Genomic DNA, 18,493 nt, shown 5'->3' on the forward strand with positions numbered 1-18,493 from the left:
CTGAAAATGACACAGATGTAGAGACATCTGAACAAGAAAACCAAATAAGAACTGAACCAATAAGGATAAAAAATGCAGAGAAACTGAGAAGATCACTTAGAGCTAAAAAGCCAATGTACTTTAACTATGGGTTGAACTAAACTTGCAATGTTAGTATTATATGGGGAAATGCTACATGTAAAGGGGGAAGATGTGTGGATACACTTAAGAGTGTTATATGTAGCAGGAGGGGATTACAGGAGGAAACAGAAGAACTGTAGGCAAGGTACTGTTCTTGGTATAAACAAGCCTTATCTTTCTATAAGCTTAACTCCTTGGTCTTTTGAAAACAACACAACAACCATGGCTGAACAAGCAGAAGTGGTATGAACATCTGCAGCTGCCAGAGTTGCTGCATTGGTAAGGCCAGCACAAAGGCTAATACTTTCATTGGTTTTCTCACTGGCACTGAGCTGTGTCCCCATTTGGGGATCTCAACCCAGCAATTTGGTAGCATGGGGACTGACAGGAGTGATAACCCTACAGGTGCCGCCTCCCCGACACAGGGGGTTTGGCAGCCATGAGAGTTAGAGATGCCACTGCTCACCTTGCCATCAAATTTGTATCCCTGCAGGCAGGATCCCAAGTTGGTCTTCAGGATGACAAAAAGCCCCCCTAATCTAAAGCAGGGGTGGCTAACCTGTGACAAATGCCACAAGCGGCATGGACAGCCTCTGTTTGGCACCTGGATGATTGGGAAGAGAGCAAGAAGCATAGTAGAAGATAGGGCACGGAGCAAAAAGCAGAGCAGCAGATCAGGCAGGGGAAGAAGATCATAGTGGCACTTGGAGAGGGTGCAAGGTTCATTTGTGGTATGCCAGCCAAAAAGGTTGCTCTAGAGAAATTGCCTCTGCTATTTTTCCTGACACAGATACACGGCTTATGTTCAAGCTACACCTGCAAGGGGCACCCATTGTGCTTCTTTGAAAACAGGCTGCCACACTCCTTTACATGCCAAACAAGATTCACAGATTGATTACAGCTGTAATGGTAGCATGGTACAGTGGGTAGGGTCTCTTGTTAGAACCACAAGCACGTTCTGTTCCTTTCAATCCCCCTTTCTGAAGCTGGGTGGAATAATTTCTTTTCTTCCTTTCTTTCTTTTTTGAGGGGAGCAGGCAGGGCGGTGGAATCCATTATTTTAGTAGGATGCAACCTGAATGCTACTAAAACATACTTCTAAGTGTTTTGTTTCTTAGTGTTTTCTTTTATTGTGAATTTCCCTGAATTCACCTCAGCAATCCCATGGATTGCAGGGGGGGGGGGGAGGGGGAGCATTGCATGCAGGCCTGTGTGCATGCATGCATACATGGGATAGGAGTAGTGAAAAGTTTTTCTTGGGGGACACAGGGCTCTGTGCAGCCCCAGAGATCTGCCTGACTGAACTGTTAAGGTCAGGATTGAGAGAAATTACATCCACAGAAAGACTTGGGCCTGCAAGATGATCATGCACCTACCTCAAAATAAGATCCAGCACACACCAAGTGGAGTGCTACCTAAGGTAGCCAATAGGAAACCACTGAAGCATGTGGCTGAAATCCAGCTCCTCTCCTGGGCTTAGGTGCTGTGCTCAGGGCTTCATGCAGGCCCCTCTGCTCAGGTATGTGAGAGAAAATAAGAAGTCTCAGCCCTTTCTTTCAAGGACCGCACAGGGGTTGGTCCTTTGAGATACAGCCGGAGTCAAAAGGAAAAACAGTCCTTTTTCTACAATGACTCAGTGATGAAACTCAGCCAGCAAGTATTCCTAATTAAGTATGTGCTGGACAATACACAAAAACACTCCTTGGAACAGAGGGCGTTTATAGACAAGATCTAGGAGGCTAGGGGTGGGGCACATTAATTAGTGAGCCATGCTTAATTAAAAGCACCCCAAGTGTCACTTGTATCAGTGTCCCCATGCTGAAAAATGGCAGCCAGCCACTTTGAATGGAAGCTCAGTGAACCAGCTTTAGTTTAAAGCGTCCTGCCACTATTTTTCAGCGTGGGGACGCTGATACACGTCACACCAGAGACTGCGGGAATGCATTAATTTCCGCACTCCAGCAGACTCTATTAAAATCGAGCCTACTCGAGACGTGCTGGATTCACAGCATGTCGGAGCAGCCTCGTTGCATGTCTATAGGAGCCCAGAGACTCCAGTGGAACCCGCTACTTCCCCTTCTCACCCAAGCGCTCCATCTGCCACCTTCGTCTCATGAATAAAGGTTGCAGCCTGGTGCTTGGGAAGTGGGAGATGTGATTTGCCTGCTACATGTTTTACAAACACCACAAAAAGAGAAACACTTCTTGCTGACACTACACTTTGGGACTGACTACTGTGGGCTCTATTTTTAAAAGCAATGTTGCATACCACAGATGTCATCACAGTGTAGAAAACAACCCAGAAAAGTAATGCTGCTTTAAAAAAAAACAAAAAACAAACCATTAGTGCTGCATGACGCTGGGGAAGATGGTTCATGTTATGTCTTGACAAGATATTCACTGTTAACTGACATGCCATTCCCCACCCCAAACCATTCATTTCAGTGGCAGTGACAGAAGTGAGGTGGTGACAAAATTCTACACAAAGATGTTGGGTTTTAAAGGTGAATTGGGCAAGCTTTTACCCAGATTGAATACTTCAAGTGCTTCCTGTTTGATAATTGAACAGTTTTAACATTCCAAGTAGGGCTGACAGACTCCCCTTTCCCTGTGCCCTCTGCCATGTCACCCCAATCTCCCCAGCCACACAGACCTACCCACCCCACCGAAGGCTGAATCCCTGTCTCCTGCACATGCCTCCTCCACTGTCCTTCAGCCTGTTCCAAGCCCTTTAGCTGCCTATCCAGTCTTCATGTATACCTACACTCCCTATATCCCTGTCCATCCTATGAACCTCTATTTTGACCTTTACCCTCCATCCCTTGTATAATCCTCTCCGTTCTCCTTTTTTTCCTGCTCGTTTTTCCCAAATCATGCACCCGCTGTGCCAAGTGCATGCATACAGACCTCCCTTCTGTATCTTCCTTGGCTCCCTTGTATCCCCTCTTTACTGCCCCCTCTCATCACAGAGGAGCCTGACTCTCTGCTATGAATCTGAAAGCCCCCACCCTGTGTCCAAACTCAAGGGTGGACAGACCCAAACTTTGCAGCTCAGGCCTTTTACTATAGTAACTGCAGAGCCAGATATCTGCTTTCTGGATGCAAAATCCTGAATGCAGTTCAGAGCTTTGCCGCTGAAACCATTCATCTCAGCATTTCTGTCTTCAGCTCAGTGTTCCCTAAACATCCTTAGTTTCCACTGGGTAGCTTCCTTTACATTGCAGGCCAGCAAGATCCACTGAGGTTGATTTTTAGGTCCAAGGGGATGCCCTCTTCTCAGGCACCCTCCGCATCCTTCCTGTTTATTCCTTTCTCACTTAAGGTAGCTTTCCTACCTTTGCTCTTTAACTCAACTGGTTGCCCCCTGAGCAGTGGCTGTTTGTGTTCACTACCAAGGTCCCCTTCAGGCTGCTTCTAGCCAGACACATTCATTTACAAAACCCTTCCTAATGTTTAGTGTCACAGCCTGCCCGCAGAGTATAGCCACTGTCAGGCTTTGTGTACCCTAGGGATCTCTCTTTTCCCCTCCTCCATTTTCTCACCATTGCTATCACAGGTGCTACTAGTAACAAATGAGAGACTTAAAGCAGGATAAGTCTTGGGCAGCTTCCTGGAGCCAAGTAGACATTTGGGTAGTGGTTGACGTAATGGTTGAGGCAGCAGAAGCCAGCTTAGGCTAGCACACCCTTTCTTCCTAATCTTGGTCATGCACAGATACTATCATGGAGAGAGGAAGTTTGAGTACAAAGGCTTCTGCACATATGACTTTATTGACTCGACCTCTGCCTTCTCTCTAGGACTCCATTCATTACAGTACTCAGCATTAAGCTAAAAGAGATCTTTCCCTCCCCTGCACCCAGGCAAGTTATGTTATCACTGCTCTACCAGAGGCCTGCCTTTTGACACACTCACTCCTTATATTACTTTTACTACTTTGTATCTAGGCTTGGCAGAATTCATTTTTTTTTATATTTTGACAACTTAAAAAAAAAGCAATGGTTATTTCTAAGCATTTATTTCAATTTTATCAATTAAAAATTTTAGGCAGGGTGAAGAGAGCCGGGGCTGCACCACCTGCACACTACTCCTTTGGCAGCAATTTGGGAGGCCAGTGCAGGAGCTGGGGGCCATGCTAGTAAGGCTGTGCTGGGACGGGAGGTTGGAAGGGCAGAGCTGTTGGCAGCAGGGAGCCTGGTGCCACTGGCCACAGCTCTGTGGGAGTTTGGACTTTGTGTGTGAGTCTCCGTGAGTGTCTGTGTGCATGGGGATGTGCACACGTCTGCATGTGTGGGCGTGTCTGCGTCTCTGCATGTGTGAGTGTCTCTCTCAAGGGAAACTTGGCTGGAAGCGCAGCAGCAGAGCAGCCCCCGAGCAGGTGAGGCCCTTCCCCTGTCTCCTCTTAGTGCAGCCGCTGGGTTTCCTCTACGATCCCACCCAGGGTCTGGCTTCTCCTCTGCTGGCCTGGAGCAGTGTTGGAGGAGTAGCCTGGGCCCTGTCATCTCCCATAATCCCATGGGACCAGCTAGGAGCCTGGGTTTTCTCTGCTGCTGGGGCACAGCCCTGACCTCTGCCCACCCCCACTTCATATGGGTCCTGCAGCCAGGAGCCATAGTCATAGTGTGTACACACACGTGTGCACAGCACCCCCTACCCCAGATTTCCTAACACCCATCCTGGAAATTTTTTTTTTCATACTTCCTCTTCCAATGATTACTAACAGAAATATTTTTCCATCGGTCTGTGAGCATGTCATGGACATTCAAATTTTTATCTATAAACATAGATAAATGGCAATCGTGCCAACCCTACTTATATCCCAATACACTGACAGCTTTAGCCCTGCAAAATTGTCTCTTGACAAGGTGCTGTGTTTCACCCCAGTCCTGTTAACCATTATTTATAGACAATTATTTATTGAATCATTATTAAATAATTCATTGCTGTCATAAGGCACTACAGATGATGAACCTGGCACTTTATGGGAGGACAGGGAAAGACTGATCTCCCCCTAAAGTATATAATAACCTTTCCTATATGCAACCCTAGGCCGCATCCCCACGAGCAGGGGATGTGGTGAAAAAAAGCAGTGGCTGCAGCGCAGTGCACACCCCTGTACATAGGCTTGATGCGGGGCAAAATGCTCTGGGTGGGAAGGCAAAGTGGCACAGGTGATGGCCCTAATCTGGGGTCCTGGAGGCCTCCTAGGACTGCAGCAGCACCAATCCAGCTGTTCAGAGTCTGGCCAGCAGCCAGAGCATGGCTCTGGCTGGCCAGGCTCCCATTCTGGTGGCACATGGTGTTGCCACGTGCGCCATGCCACTTTTCTTTGCAGTGTGGTTTGTGGGGCAGTTTTAACACTGGGATTTCCCAACATCAAAAAAAAATGCTGTACTGCAAATCTGCAGTGCAGCAAACAGGTACATGTGTACCTCATGCAGTTTGCAGTACCACAAATGGGTTTGCACAAGCCCATTTGCAGTGCCACCAACTGCACATGTGCACTCATGGGGACACTATCCTAAAGCACCAAAATCTCCCCTTTCCTGAAGGAGTAGAAAGGGCCTATTGTAGTAACACAACCTTACTCAAAGTAATTAGCCTAACAGAGGAGGAGGAAATCCCCTATACAAATGGTGGCCCCGTGTCAATGAATTAGCTGAGATTTACAGCATTGATTACTCTCATTCATAACGGTTTGCTCGAATCTTCTCAAAACCCCCTATTACCTTGCTTTGCTTGTATGCTGCTCTATGAAAAGGAAAAAATAAAAACACTGCCCAAAAGCTGAAATGTAGCCAGGAAAGGGAACCAGTGTCAGCCAGTGAGCGCAAAACACACTGATCCAGCAGCACAGTGAGAACTCATCTGACAAAACCTCAGGGGAATGTAAGCCAGGAAAAGGAGTGGGCATGGTTGCTCTGACACTAAGCTACTGTTGATGTTTGGACTCAGCACAGGTTTAGTTTATGTTATAACCAGTGTGCTTATTTTTTTGTTACAGTTGAATCTGGTGGTTTGCATTTGGGACTATCAGGGGTTACGGAAGGTCCCAGTAGTGTCTGAAGGCATGTGGGGGGTGTGCTGAGCCCACCAAGGGCTAGGGACCCAGGACACACAGTGAGCTTTGGCCCAAAAGCATGCAACAGCCACAAAGGAGAGGGTAGCCTAGTTCAAGTGGAAGTCAGGCAGGGCCAGGGGCCCAGACAGACAGAGCCAAAGTAGGCTCATTGTCTGAAGCAGGGCAGAGACAGGGCTAGGGCCAGGACAGACTGAGCCAAAGTATTCTCAGCACCCAGAGCAGAGTGGAGACAGGGCCAGGAGCCTAGACAGATAGACCCAGAGCCGTCTCATTACCCAGAGCTGGGCAGAGACAAGCTCAGCAGGCCTAGGATCCAAGTAATAGAAACAGGGACTGGAACTCAAAAGCTCAGTCCAGCACAGTGGGCTGGACCTAGAAGGCCCAGCAAAAGACAAAAAGGGGGAGTGAGAGAAGGCCGTGGCCCAGACAAAAGAAGAGATTGCACAGTAACACCCATGAGGCATGGGTGTGATGTAAGGGGTGGGCAGAGCCATGTAACTGGCCTTAGGGTTACAAGTACCCTGGGGTGGCACAGGCAGGTCAGGAAGACCCACTTAGCCCAAGAGGGGCAAAAGTGAGACCAGAACAGGGTCCAGAAGGGACCTGCTGGTGGATAGAAGAACTGAGATTTATTCTAGGACCCTTAGACAGCCTTCTTTTTGATCAAACAAATGCATCAAAGCGTGGTATGTGAGGTGAGAAGAGGAGGGCACCCTAGAGCTAGAGCAGGGCAGGGGTTGCATGGTCACTGGGGAGCCTCACGGCCGTCCCTGAAACAACAACTTTGCTACAAAAAAAAAAAAAAATCAGGAAGGATTTGTGTTTATAGGCCAGTTGGTTTAGGAATCTGGAATCTTTTCTTTTTACACTTCTTCCATTGGACATTCAGATTTCATCTTCCACTCATTATCCTGGAGGACTCACTAGAGATGCATAGAACTAAGGCATTGTATCTATGAAGCTAAAACACCTGAAAAATTGAGGGAGGAGAAAAAGTGACTTTCATTACATTTCTGTTAGTACCTACTTAACCCCACTGCCTGTCCAACAAATGGAAGAAAACATCTGTTTGAAAAGATTCAGTATTCCAGCCCTTTCCTGTATGAACCCCAGCAATTCCCAGATGATCTCTGAATCATTCAAGGAAGTATCCAGCAAAGCTCCAGGAGATCAAACTGCACATTCCTATAATCAAAAGAACCAAGCAGAATAAAAATGCGTGGGTTTTTCTTCTGGGCTATTTCAGAGAGAGGAAGGGGGAAAACCCCCAACCCTTTCAAGCCTTTCCACTATAAAAAAAGTAGAAAGGCACAAAAGCCTCATGTTTTCCTTGAAAATCAATTTTCATAGCAGAATATGCAGGGGGAGGGGAAAAGTGTTGCTTTACAATAACAGGAGAAGAGCTTGCAAACCCCTTTGGGCAGTTTACAAACACTGACTAAAGCAACCTGTATCATTTCATATCCATCAGAGACTGCAGAGACTTTAAAGAGAATGTTGATGTCCCTCTACCTCTCACTGGGGTTGGAAAGGGGAAAAACCAAGAACATGCTTCCCTCCAACCATTTTGCTACATCAGCAAGCTAATCATTGAGCAACATAGAAAAATGCTAAAGAAAAAGAAGAAAGTCAGATAAAACATAAAAGTGTGAACTGTCACAATGCATGTGTATGGTAAAGTCCTTTCTTCACCACCTCTGTTTACTTCCTTTCCACCAGTGACATGGGGCCCACATTGAAGTCAATGAGAACTTAGCTGCTGACCTCACTGAAGCCCAGATTTCACCGCTAGCAAGCTGACTTGTATTTCAGCCACAAGAACTCTGGTTCTGTAACAAGCTACTGCACCCATGCAGAGCTTCAACTTATTCTGTGGGGCTTTGCAAAGCTGTAAGGATCTGTCTGTGGAGAACACATTTCAGGATTAGGCATGAATGCTAGGGGTGCGCCAATAAAGATTATTTTGGCCGATACAGAGGGCCAATTATTAACCAGCCATATCAGCCAATACCAATCTGATAGCCAATATGCAGCCCAGAGGCATCCAGCCAGTAAGTCTGTTGAGAGGGAAGGAGTGTAGGGGAGGGAAGGAGTGCCAGGCAGGGCAGATTGATGCCCCCCCATGAGGGAGGGAGTGGGACAGGGACAAGGCATGGGATGGAGCTGCGGACAGCTCGTCTGGAAGGCATGGGGAGATGGGGATGGCTCCCAGCTGCTGCGCACACCCCCGGGGGAGACATGGGAGGCATGTGCCCCCTGGATTTGTGCACAAGGTGAGGGCAGGTTGCCCGCTGCAGGCTCAGGGCCGGGGGCTGTGCCAGACTCTTCCCAGTGCGGGGTCTGGGCTGGGGCTGCGCTTGGTGCAGGCAGCTGCAACACTGAGAGGGGAGCTATGGTGAATTTTGGGATGGCTATAGCCCACCCTGTAGCCCCCCTCCCAGTGCTGCCACTGCCCAGCCCACCTCCACCTACCCCAAGAGCAGCCCCAGCCTAGCCCCCGCACGAGGAAGAGGCTGGTGCAGCCCCTGACCCCGAGCCCGCAGCAGCCCACCTTCATTCCACGCACAAATCCAGGAGGCACATGCCCCCATGCCTTCCCTGGGGGTGTGCACAGAGGTGGAGAGCTACCCCCCCTCCACCCTTTCCCACACCCCTCGAACAAGCTGCCCACGGCTCCCACCCCAGCTGAGCAGAGCCTGTCCCAGTCCCACTCCCTCCCTCACCGTGGGGGCCTTGATCTTCCCCCCACCACCATGCCTGTTGCCTCCCCCACGCCCCTTCTCCCCCACAGACTTACTGGCCAGACACTGCTGCCGAAGCTGCCTGGCGGCATTCCTGGCCGCGTGCATGCTGTGGCTGCACGTGGCATTTATCAGTAACATTATCAACTACACTTGACAAAAAAAGCTAATTACTGATAATGCCAATTTTCCTTTTCACAGATTCATAGATGTTAGGGTCGGAAGGGACCTCATTGAGTCTGACCCCCTGCATAGGCAGGAAAGAGTGCTGGGTTCAGATGACCCCAGCCAGATGCCTATCTAACCTCCTCTTGAAGACCCCCAGGGTAGGGGAGAGCACCACCTCCCTTGGGAGCCCGTTCCAGACCTTGGCCACTTTAACTGTGAAGAAGTTCTTCCTAATGTCCAGTCTAAATCTGCTGTCTGCTACCTTATGGCCATTATTTCTTGTGACCCCCAGGGGTGCCTTGGTGAGTAGAGCCTCACCAATTCCCTTCTGCACCCCCATGATGAATTTATAGGCAGCCACAAAGTCGCCTCTCAACCTTCTCTTGCAGAGGCTGAAGAGGTCCAGGTCCCTTAGTCTCTCCTTGTAGGGCTTGGCCTGCAAGCCCTTAACCATATGAGTGGCCCTTCTCTGGACCCTCTCCAGGTTATCCACATCCCTCTTGAATTGCGGCGCCCAAAACTGCACACAGTATTCCGACTGTGGTCTGACCAGCGCCCGATAGAGGGGAAGTATCACTTCCTTGGTTCTGTTTGTCATGCATGATGAAGTGCAGTTATCTTTGCTGATGACTTCGTCACACTGATGACTCATGTTCATCTTGGAGTCCACTGGGACTCCGAGATCCCTTTCCGCTTCTGTGCTGCTGAGCAGGTTATTTCCTAGGCAGTATATGTGCCGGACATTTTTCCTCCCTAGGTGCAGCACTTCGCATTTCTCCTTGTTAAACTGCATTCTATTGCTTTCTGCCCATTTGTCCAACCTGTCCAGGTCTGCCTGTAGTTGTTCCCTGCTCTCTGGTGTGTCCACTTCTCCCCATAGCTTTGTATCATCCACAAACTTGGACAGAGTACACTTCACTCACTTGTCCAAGTCACTGATGAAGACATTGAAGAGTATCGGTCCAAGGACCGAGCCCTGCGGGACCCCACTGCCCACGCCCTTCCAGATCGATACTGACCCATCTACCACCACTCTCTGGGTACGACCCTCTAGCCAATTTGCCACTCTCCAGACTGTGTAATCATCCAAGTCACGGCCTCTTAATTTGTTCACCAGCATGGGGTGGGATACCATATCAAAGGCCTTCCTGAAGTCTAAGAAAACAATGTCTACCCCTACTCCTGCATCCAGGTGTTTTGTAACCTGGCCATAAAAAAGAGACTAGATTAGTCAGGCATGATCTACCTGCTACGAACCCGTGCTGGTTTCCCCTCAGCATAATTTTTCCTGCTGGGCTCTCACAAATGTGAGCCTTGATAATCTTTTCAAAGACTTTGCCAGGGATGGAGGTGAAACTGACTGGCTTATAGTTGCCTGGATCCTCCTTCCTCCCCTTCTTGAAAACAGGGACCACATTGGCCCTTTTCCAGTCCTCCGGGACCTGGCCCGTGCACCACGAGTGTTGAAATATTCTCGCTAGTGGCTGTGCAATGACATCAGCCAGTGCCTTCAGTATCTTTGGATGGAGCTCATCTAGGCCTGCTGACTTAAACACATCCAGTCCTTCCAAGTGACTCTGCAACATCTCAGGGTCAACGCTTGGTAGTCTGGCACCCTCCTGTTGCCTCTCTACAAGCCCATTGTGAGACTTGCCTTGCCCCTCGTTTAGGAACACTGTTTTATCAGCGTGTATCCAATATGGACCAATGTATCGGTGCGCCTCTACTGAATGCTCCTACCATGTGTATACTCATCACAACTAGAGCAATATCAGCTTGGCCGTCAGCCCACTGTGTTCACTGCCAATGTCATCTGTAATCATTATTGCTTCTACCTTCAATCCTCAGCTCTGTTCATGCTCAACCTGTCCCGTGGAGTAAACTAGGATTTGCCCCGTTTTACAGTTGGTCGGGATTAAGACTCAAAGAAGTGATAAGAAGTCAGGGTCTATGAAGTCACCCCTGGCAGAGGTAGGAAAGTTATTCATCTCCAGATGTCCACTCTTGGGACCTGTCTTCCCTGGGATGCACTCAGAATAGGCCTGGGTGGTCCCTTAGGATGTGGGTATGTGTATTTGGACCCTTTGAGAAGCTAAAGCTTTTGCTGCATTTGAATCCTCAGCTTGTTCAAACATAACAATTAAAACATACCAGCTGCTGCCCTTCTGAAAGGACTCCAGGCATACACATGTCCACACCTTTAGAGACCAACTGGTTCAGTTGTTAAATTCCCTACCTTCTGCCTGATTCGGGCTAACTCATTTTACTACCTCAGTGCCATTTTTTAACACTTTAGCTCATAAACACTCAAATCTTAGCATGGTCAAGGTGCTGTAGTTCTAACATGTCAGCCTCAAGGTCAACCTCTCTAGGAAGTCACAGGCTCTTGCTAAAGACCACTTCCTGCCTGATTTCCTGAGCTGCTATGTATAGAATTATATTTTTGTTCATCAGCTCCCATACTGATTTATTCTTTTGATTTCTCACTGTTTGAACGACAGTTATTTAAAAGCAGAGTCTGAGATATCCTATTTACAAACCTGAATCAAGCTTTATTTAACATGCATTTTGAATAACCAGTTAGCCCTGACAAAGCCCTACATGTTTATCAGAGTGGCCGCAACATGATTTTATAATTTGCATCTCTATACTTGTATTCAAAAGTTTGCAGGAAAGGATGTTGGAGGCAAAGAGGACTACAAACCAAGTGTATACCAACAGTGCGTATACTCTGGTTGCAAAAAAAAAAAAAAAAGGCCAATAGCATTTTGGGCTAAATTGATAGAAGTGTTACTTGCAGGTCAAGGGAAGTGATTCTGCTACTCTACTGGACACTAGTAAGGTCTCATCTGGAGTACTTTGTCCAGTTTCAGGCACTGCACTTCAACAAAGGCATAGAGAAGTTAGGAAGAGTCTGGTGGAGATCAACAGAGGTTATTAGAAGTCTGTGAAACATAATATTTGAAGGAAATTTAAAGAACCAAGATTATACAGCCTGGGAAAGGGGAGCTTAAGGAAGGATTTGCTATCGGTCTTCAAATACCTGAAGGGTAGTTATTATAAAGAGGACAGTGATAGACCAGCAGTCAACAAGGTTTTACATAGGTAGGCTGGATCAACCTGGCTCTAGTCTGAAGCAGCCCAATGTTGCCAACCCAACTGTTCCACTTCTCCCCACCACCAGGCTGTTGTTCAAGCAAGGCCATACTAAATCATAGGCCATATCCAATGGCTCCACAGACCTTGGACCATATGTTGCTGACCCCTATAGCAGACTATTCTGTATGGCCATAGGGGACAGGAGAAGTGACCCCTAAAATGCAGTGAGAAAAATTTAGGTTGGATGATAAGAAGAATTTTCTCACAATAAGGTTGGTCGAGCAGTGTAACAGGCTACCTAGACAGGCTATGGAATCTCCATCCTTGGAAGTTTTTAATAACAGGTTAGACAGTCACTTGTCTAAGGTAGTTTAGACAGGAATGATCCTGCCTTGAGGATTTCCTATGATTCTAGGTATAGTGGTAAGCCTGCCCTAAGACAGCAGACAGGAGCCTAGGAACCAGAGAGCTGAGATGCTAACCCTACTTCTGCCACTCCCTTGTCACCTGTACTTGTTCAAGTTACTTCACCCCTCTGTACTTTAGTTTTCTCATGCAGGCATAATAAACTCACCATTCTGTTAAAAAAAATACATACTGAAATCTGTAACTACAGATTGGGCTATATAACTTGTTCAGCTATCTCTGCTATTACCAGTCATCTGCTTGTTCACCTCACCCTTGCTCTTGGGGGGTAAAGGATCTCATCTGCTGTACATTTTTATGCCACATCGCACAACAGACCCCAAGATGTTCAGCCTGCAAGTGCTGCAGAAATGTATTTTAAATAATAGCATGCACCTAGAGGGCTAGTGAGTTATCTTAAAAAAATTAACAACATTGACATGCGTTTAGACCTGCATCACTGCTCAAAACATTGCAGAAGCTCAGATGAACAGACCTAGAGTCCAGAGACCAAGACTCTGAGCCAGAAGTGGATTGTAGTGCACGTGCCAGGCTCCGTTGCCTTACATGGCACCCTACACAAGCTCAGCTAAAGAAGAGTGGTTATAAAAAGCTACTATCCAAAGGCTCTGGGAGCCCTTAGAAGTTTTTTCATACAGTTTACAGCAATTTACAGGCCTAGAGGATAAAGAAAGGGAGACTGCCCTTTTCAAAAAAGGGGATGTTAAACATCCTGTTTTATACACCCAGGAAACTCCCAAAGAGCACAAAAAGCTATGTGCAATTCTCTTATGCTATAAGAAATAAATCACTAAACAAAATCAAGCAGAATTCCTGTTTCAAAGCATCCAGTTTGGTCAAACTGGCTAAAATGCTCTGACCCTTTTTCATTTTACCTGGGGAATCATGCACCAACAGCTAACTTTCAGCAGATTCTATATTATTGGTATTAAAAGTAAGTGGAACCTATATTAGTGGAACCTGATTCCCCCCCCCCCCCCCCCCCCCCCCCCCCCCTCAGATTCCTTATTCTGAGACTTCTTTTAAAGTTTTTATCTTGTATCTCAGGAGCAGTATGATGAGTAATTTTATCCCTTACCCAAATGTCATATTTGACACTCAGGTCACTAAACATGACAGGTCCCTTATGCATTGTCTCTGAAAAGCAGAACCAAAAATATAATGCATTCACCATTTTATTGACAACCACACCTAAACAAAGCCACCAAGTCTCTGCCAGGGAAGCCAGGAGTTACAGTTTATCAGCCACTTGCAGGCAGCTGTTAACAAATATTATCTATTCACAAGGCCCTATCAGCATGGAAAAGTTCATGGTATTGCAAGACAGGGCGTGAATTTACAGAGCACTTTTTTTTCTATACTTCCTAGGCGAACATGCCTATTGTACAATAAGTATGATATATATTATTCCCTTTTGAAAGGCAGGTATAATAGGATTCTTAGTGTACTGTAAAGGTATATTCCATCTCATTTCACTTCACAGCGACTCTGCTGCATAGAGAACTTCTAAAAGAAGCCACGCCACATCTTTGAAATGTTGAAAGTACTGACACCAAGCAGGGAGAAATGACAGCACCATACTGAGCATTTTCTGTTCTAGTGCAATTAAGGAATGTCAAAAACACACTGAATTTCTCCTCCTTTTTTCTTCCGAATTTCCTCCCCACAACTGTGGGCAGATAAACAAAATGTAAAGCCCCCACTCTGATTTGAATAACCACCACTCTAATCATTTATCCACTGTATGGTAACAACATGGCCTGTGACATTTCTATGCGCCTTTCAAGGTACCTCTTCTGGCAGCCAAAGCCCAAAAACTTACAATCCTGTGCAGAGACTGAAAAAGCCTTAGCCCCTTCTCAAAAGCAACATCCAGAGGACCCCACTGCCTCTCTGGGACTTCTGACCCAATGTGCTTGGGTCACACCTCACATGAAGCACTGCCAGCGGGGCAGCCCCACCCTGGCATTCTGGGCATCCAGCCAGCTTCTTTCCCACTTCATACTCCATCACACCAAAGCGAAACCAGCCTGGACGGACGTCCAAACAGCTCCTTTTCTTGAGCGGGTTCCCCAGTTGGCTCTCCCTTTCAGCATCCACTCTGGGCGACTGGGTGACCCAGGCCTATTGCCAGCACCCTACCTAGACTCCTGGGGGCCTTTTAGTATCGGCCCGCCCTTCGCCAAAGGGAATGATAATACCATTTTGGGCCCAGTTCGCCTATGCCTGTGTCTGACATGCCAAGGCGACCAAAAAACCGACAAGCCTCCCTTAAAAAGGGAAGAGTGTAGTGGCAGAGCAGCTAGAAACCTGAGGCACAGGGAGGGGAGCGGGGGTCACAGGTTAAAAAAGGGGCTGCAGAAGCGGGCAGGGAGCAGAGCCACCCAGACGCTGTGGCAAGGGACAAGGAGCAAGGCACACCCGCCCAGCAGCACTCTGGGAAGGGAGCAGGGCACACCCGCCCAGGCACACGGTGCCTGCAGAGGAAGCTCTACCCGGTTCTCCCGTCCGAGCCTCCCTCGTGCAGCCTGGCCGGGGCGGGTCTTGTGGCTGCGGCGGGCAGCGCCCGGCGGGACACGTTCCGCCGCCTGCCGCGGGGCAGAGCCGGGCTCGCAGCGCGCGCTGCCCTGCCGCTCCCTGCCAAGAACCCATGTCCGGCCACACCGCGCTCCCGCCCAGGCCCTGCCGCTGGACAGCCCCTCGGTCCCCAACGGCTGGCGCGGAGCCGGGGAAGGGGAAGGGGGCGCAGGCCTTACCCGCCGGGGCGCACAGCGCCAGCACCAGCACCATCAGCATCAGCCCCATGCCGCCGTGCCGCAGCCTCTCAGCTCCAAAAGCGAAAGGGTATTTGGAAGCGCCGTTCCAGCCCCAGCCCCAGCCCCAGCCAGGAGGAAGAGGAAGAGGAAGAGAGCCCGGCTCCGCCTCCTCCCCGGTTAATGCCGACGTTTTTTCCAGGAGCCCCAGCCACGCCGGCCCCAGGGGTCCGCAAAGGGGGTGCCCCCGGCGCCGGGCACCTGTCCGCCCCCCCCTGGCGTCCTCCTGCCCCAAAAAGACAAGAAACTAGAAGTGCTGCTCTGAGGGCAAAGGTTATCCGGATGGAGGGAGCTGCACTGGGCTGAAGTCATGCCAGTCTGCGGGGCTGGAAAGCGGGAGCTTGGCTGCCAAGGGCAGCTTGAGGCAAGGTGGGGTGGCAGAGCAAGGGGTTTGGTATTTTTGTGTGTGTAAAAAAGATATAGAGATATATCTATAGCTAGATATCAAGATAGATAGTGATGTATATAGACATCTATCGAGATAGACAGAGATATATATAGACATATATCTAGATCAATGGATTATATATATTTTTTTATTTTATTTTTTTTTACTCCCCATAATTGAAAATATATCTATATAAACCAAATCTCTTATTCCAGAGGCCAGATCTGTTGGCCTACGCGCAATCCATAGCAATTTAATGATGAAGGGCCATTCAGAAAACAACTCCCTGGAGATTGGAGGTTGCCTAGGTATGAGTTACAGTGTATCTAATAATGTTCCCCAGGTTGTTAAAGTGCCATGAAGGTCTCCAGGGAACTGAAAATGTATGCTCAAGGGACTCTGGTCTGGTGCTCTAGGTTGGGGGTAGTGTGGGGGTTGGTAGCTCACCTGTGTCAAAAATGTCAGTTACAGTCTACAAGAGAAGAAACCAGATAAAAAACAATGGTCTGAAAGCTTTTGAAGCTGGAACAGGCAAAGATGCATAAACCATAAAGTGAAGGTGATGATGATTATGACACAAGGTTATAAAAAATACAAAAATCAAATTAATCTTCCACAGCGAAACACAGGTTCAACTACTCTGTGTGTGTGTGTGTGTGTGTGTGTGTGTGTGTGTGTGTGTGTGTGTGTGTGTGTGTGTGTAAAGCTTGATTCAGATTTGTAAATAGGATATCCCAGACTCTGCTTTTACATATACATACACACGCACCTTCTAGTCGCTTTTCATTACCTCAACCCACCAAAGGAAACCAATGGCACCCCAGCACACTCATCTTCAAGGCATCGTCTCCCTCCACCCCCCCCCCCACCCCCTATCTCTTAGTCCAGTCCCTGAATACTGGATTTAAAACAGAACAAGGGATAGCTCTGCAGGGGAGGAACAGCAAGGCCTCTAAAAAGGAAAGAGGGGCATTAGCACCTGTGGAACAAGAAGGGTTCAGTAGGGTGATGCTGAGCCATGAAGCCAAGTGACTCCCTCAGCTCTGCCTAACTAGAGACAGGTAGTTTTAAATGCTGGGTGAAGCAGGAGTCAAAGGGGGGTGTAAGTGTGCCAATGCTCACCCCTGTGGATTCGCCCCAACTCTTGCCTAGACCAGTCATTCTTAACCAGGGAGCCACAACACCCAGGGCTCCCTTGAGTCCCTTTTGAGGGTGCCTTAGCACCATTAGGTGGACAAACATGATTCATGGGTTAAACCCAGAGATTTTAAACCATAACCCATGTTTTAAAACCATGCTGATCTGTTATGGTGTTCCTGAGCTCTCCGCAGCAGAAGAATGGCTCTGTTATTTGTCTGTAGGCAAAAACAAACAAACCCCAAAGAGTGAAAACAAAGAGCTGGTGTTTTCTGAGAGGAGGCTCAAGTCTATCATCTAAAAAGGATGAGAACCACTGGCCTGAAGGATGCATTTCCTAATGGCCTGGATGGTGGAGCACCACTCTGAAGCCCCTGGGAAATGTCATTGATGAACAGAGAGAGGTAGTTAGCCCTGTTAGTCCAAAGTCAGGTAGAATAGAGGGCAACTCTACCCTGCCTCCTGCCTAGAGAGAACAGCACACAGCTGAGACAGGATGGCTGAGAAGGTGCAGACAGCAGGGGAGAGTTGCTTTGTATACCAGTTCATGGGGAAGGTGTGCAGTAGGCCACAGTGCTGGCCTCCTACAAACCTGAATGGGAAAGTTCAAATGCCTGGCACACAAAGATTTGTCCTTGAAAGAGTTCAGCCTAGAGCTGGGTTGAAGGAGCTTAGGACTAATCCACAAGAGGACTGAGGGAAATAAAATGGGACATGGATGGGGTTTGTGGGTCCCAAGCAAAAGCACCTTTGGATGATCCATAACAGTGCATAATTTCCAGAGAGGTTTGGTGCAATGGATTCTAAGCAGAGGCACTTCTCAGAGGAGCTGAGTATGGTGCCTATGCTGAGGAGAGGGCAACTTGTAAGATGCACCCCTGTCCCAAACATTTCCAACTAATTAGCTACTTCAGTGCTGTCCAACTCGTGGCCCACCGGCCACATGCACCCCAGGTTCCTGGTCTAACTGCCACTCCCCCTATTGCTCTGACTCCAGCAGCAGCCAGGGGCTCTGGGCTTCCCCTCCACCCCTCTAGTCTTTGCTTCCTGTACTTGCTTCAGGAAGCAGTGCAGCACAGAGCAGGCCATGGTGCTGGAGGAGCCTGTAGCCAGAGAACTGAGGGTGGGGCTACCCACACACACAGTGCTGCTGGGGTTCATCCGCATAAGCGCAGCCCAGAGACCTGTGCCTCATAATACTGTAGCCTTCGTGGCATCTAGCCCTGTGGTATGGCCCATATGGGGTCCAGGCCTCAGTCACTTGCACATTGGACATCCTTGGCTCAGGTGTATCCCTGCCACTGAGCAATCTGGCTGTGGTGGCTCCTCTTCACCACCTACATCTCACCATCCACTGTATACAAGCCTAGGAACCCAGCTCAGGGCTACAGATTCCGCTCCTGGGGCCAAAAGCGCAATGTTTAGGGACTGCAGTGCTGAGGGACAAAGCACACAAGCTCACAAACAAGTGTTTGCGACATTCTTATAATGGAAATACGTTTAACCACAACATTGCATTAGT

At 48.4% G+C, this 18,493-nt stretch overlaps 1 protein-coding gene across 5 annotated transcripts in view; it reads right to left on the reverse strand.

Moving 5' to 3' along the window:
- The window catches only part of LOC102572302 (CD48 antigen), a 64,577-nt gene extending 49,040 nt beyond the window's left edge, over positions 1–15,537 (reverse strand). For 2 of the 5 annotated variants that reach the window (XM_059720487.1, XM_059720486.1), the window contains exon 1: positions 15,390–15,537. In XM_059720487.1, coding sequence (XP_059576470.1) covers positions 15,390–15,438 — 49 coding nt within the window. In that variant the 5' untranslated portion in view covers positions 15,439–15,537. The remainder of the gene's footprint in view (positions 1–15,389) is intronic. The other 3 variants (XM_059720484.1, XM_059720483.1, XM_059720485.1) reach the window with 2 other exon arrangements.
- Positions 15,538–18,493: the final 2,956 nt, after the last annotated feature.

The sequence above is a fragment of the Alligator mississippiensis genome, chromosome 1, assembly GCF_030867095.1.
Source record: "Alligator mississippiensis isolate rAllMis1 chromosome 1, rAllMis1, whole genome shotgun sequence".
Lineage (NCBI taxonomy): Eukaryota > Metazoa > Chordata > Crocodylia > Alligatoridae > Alligator > Alligator mississippiensis.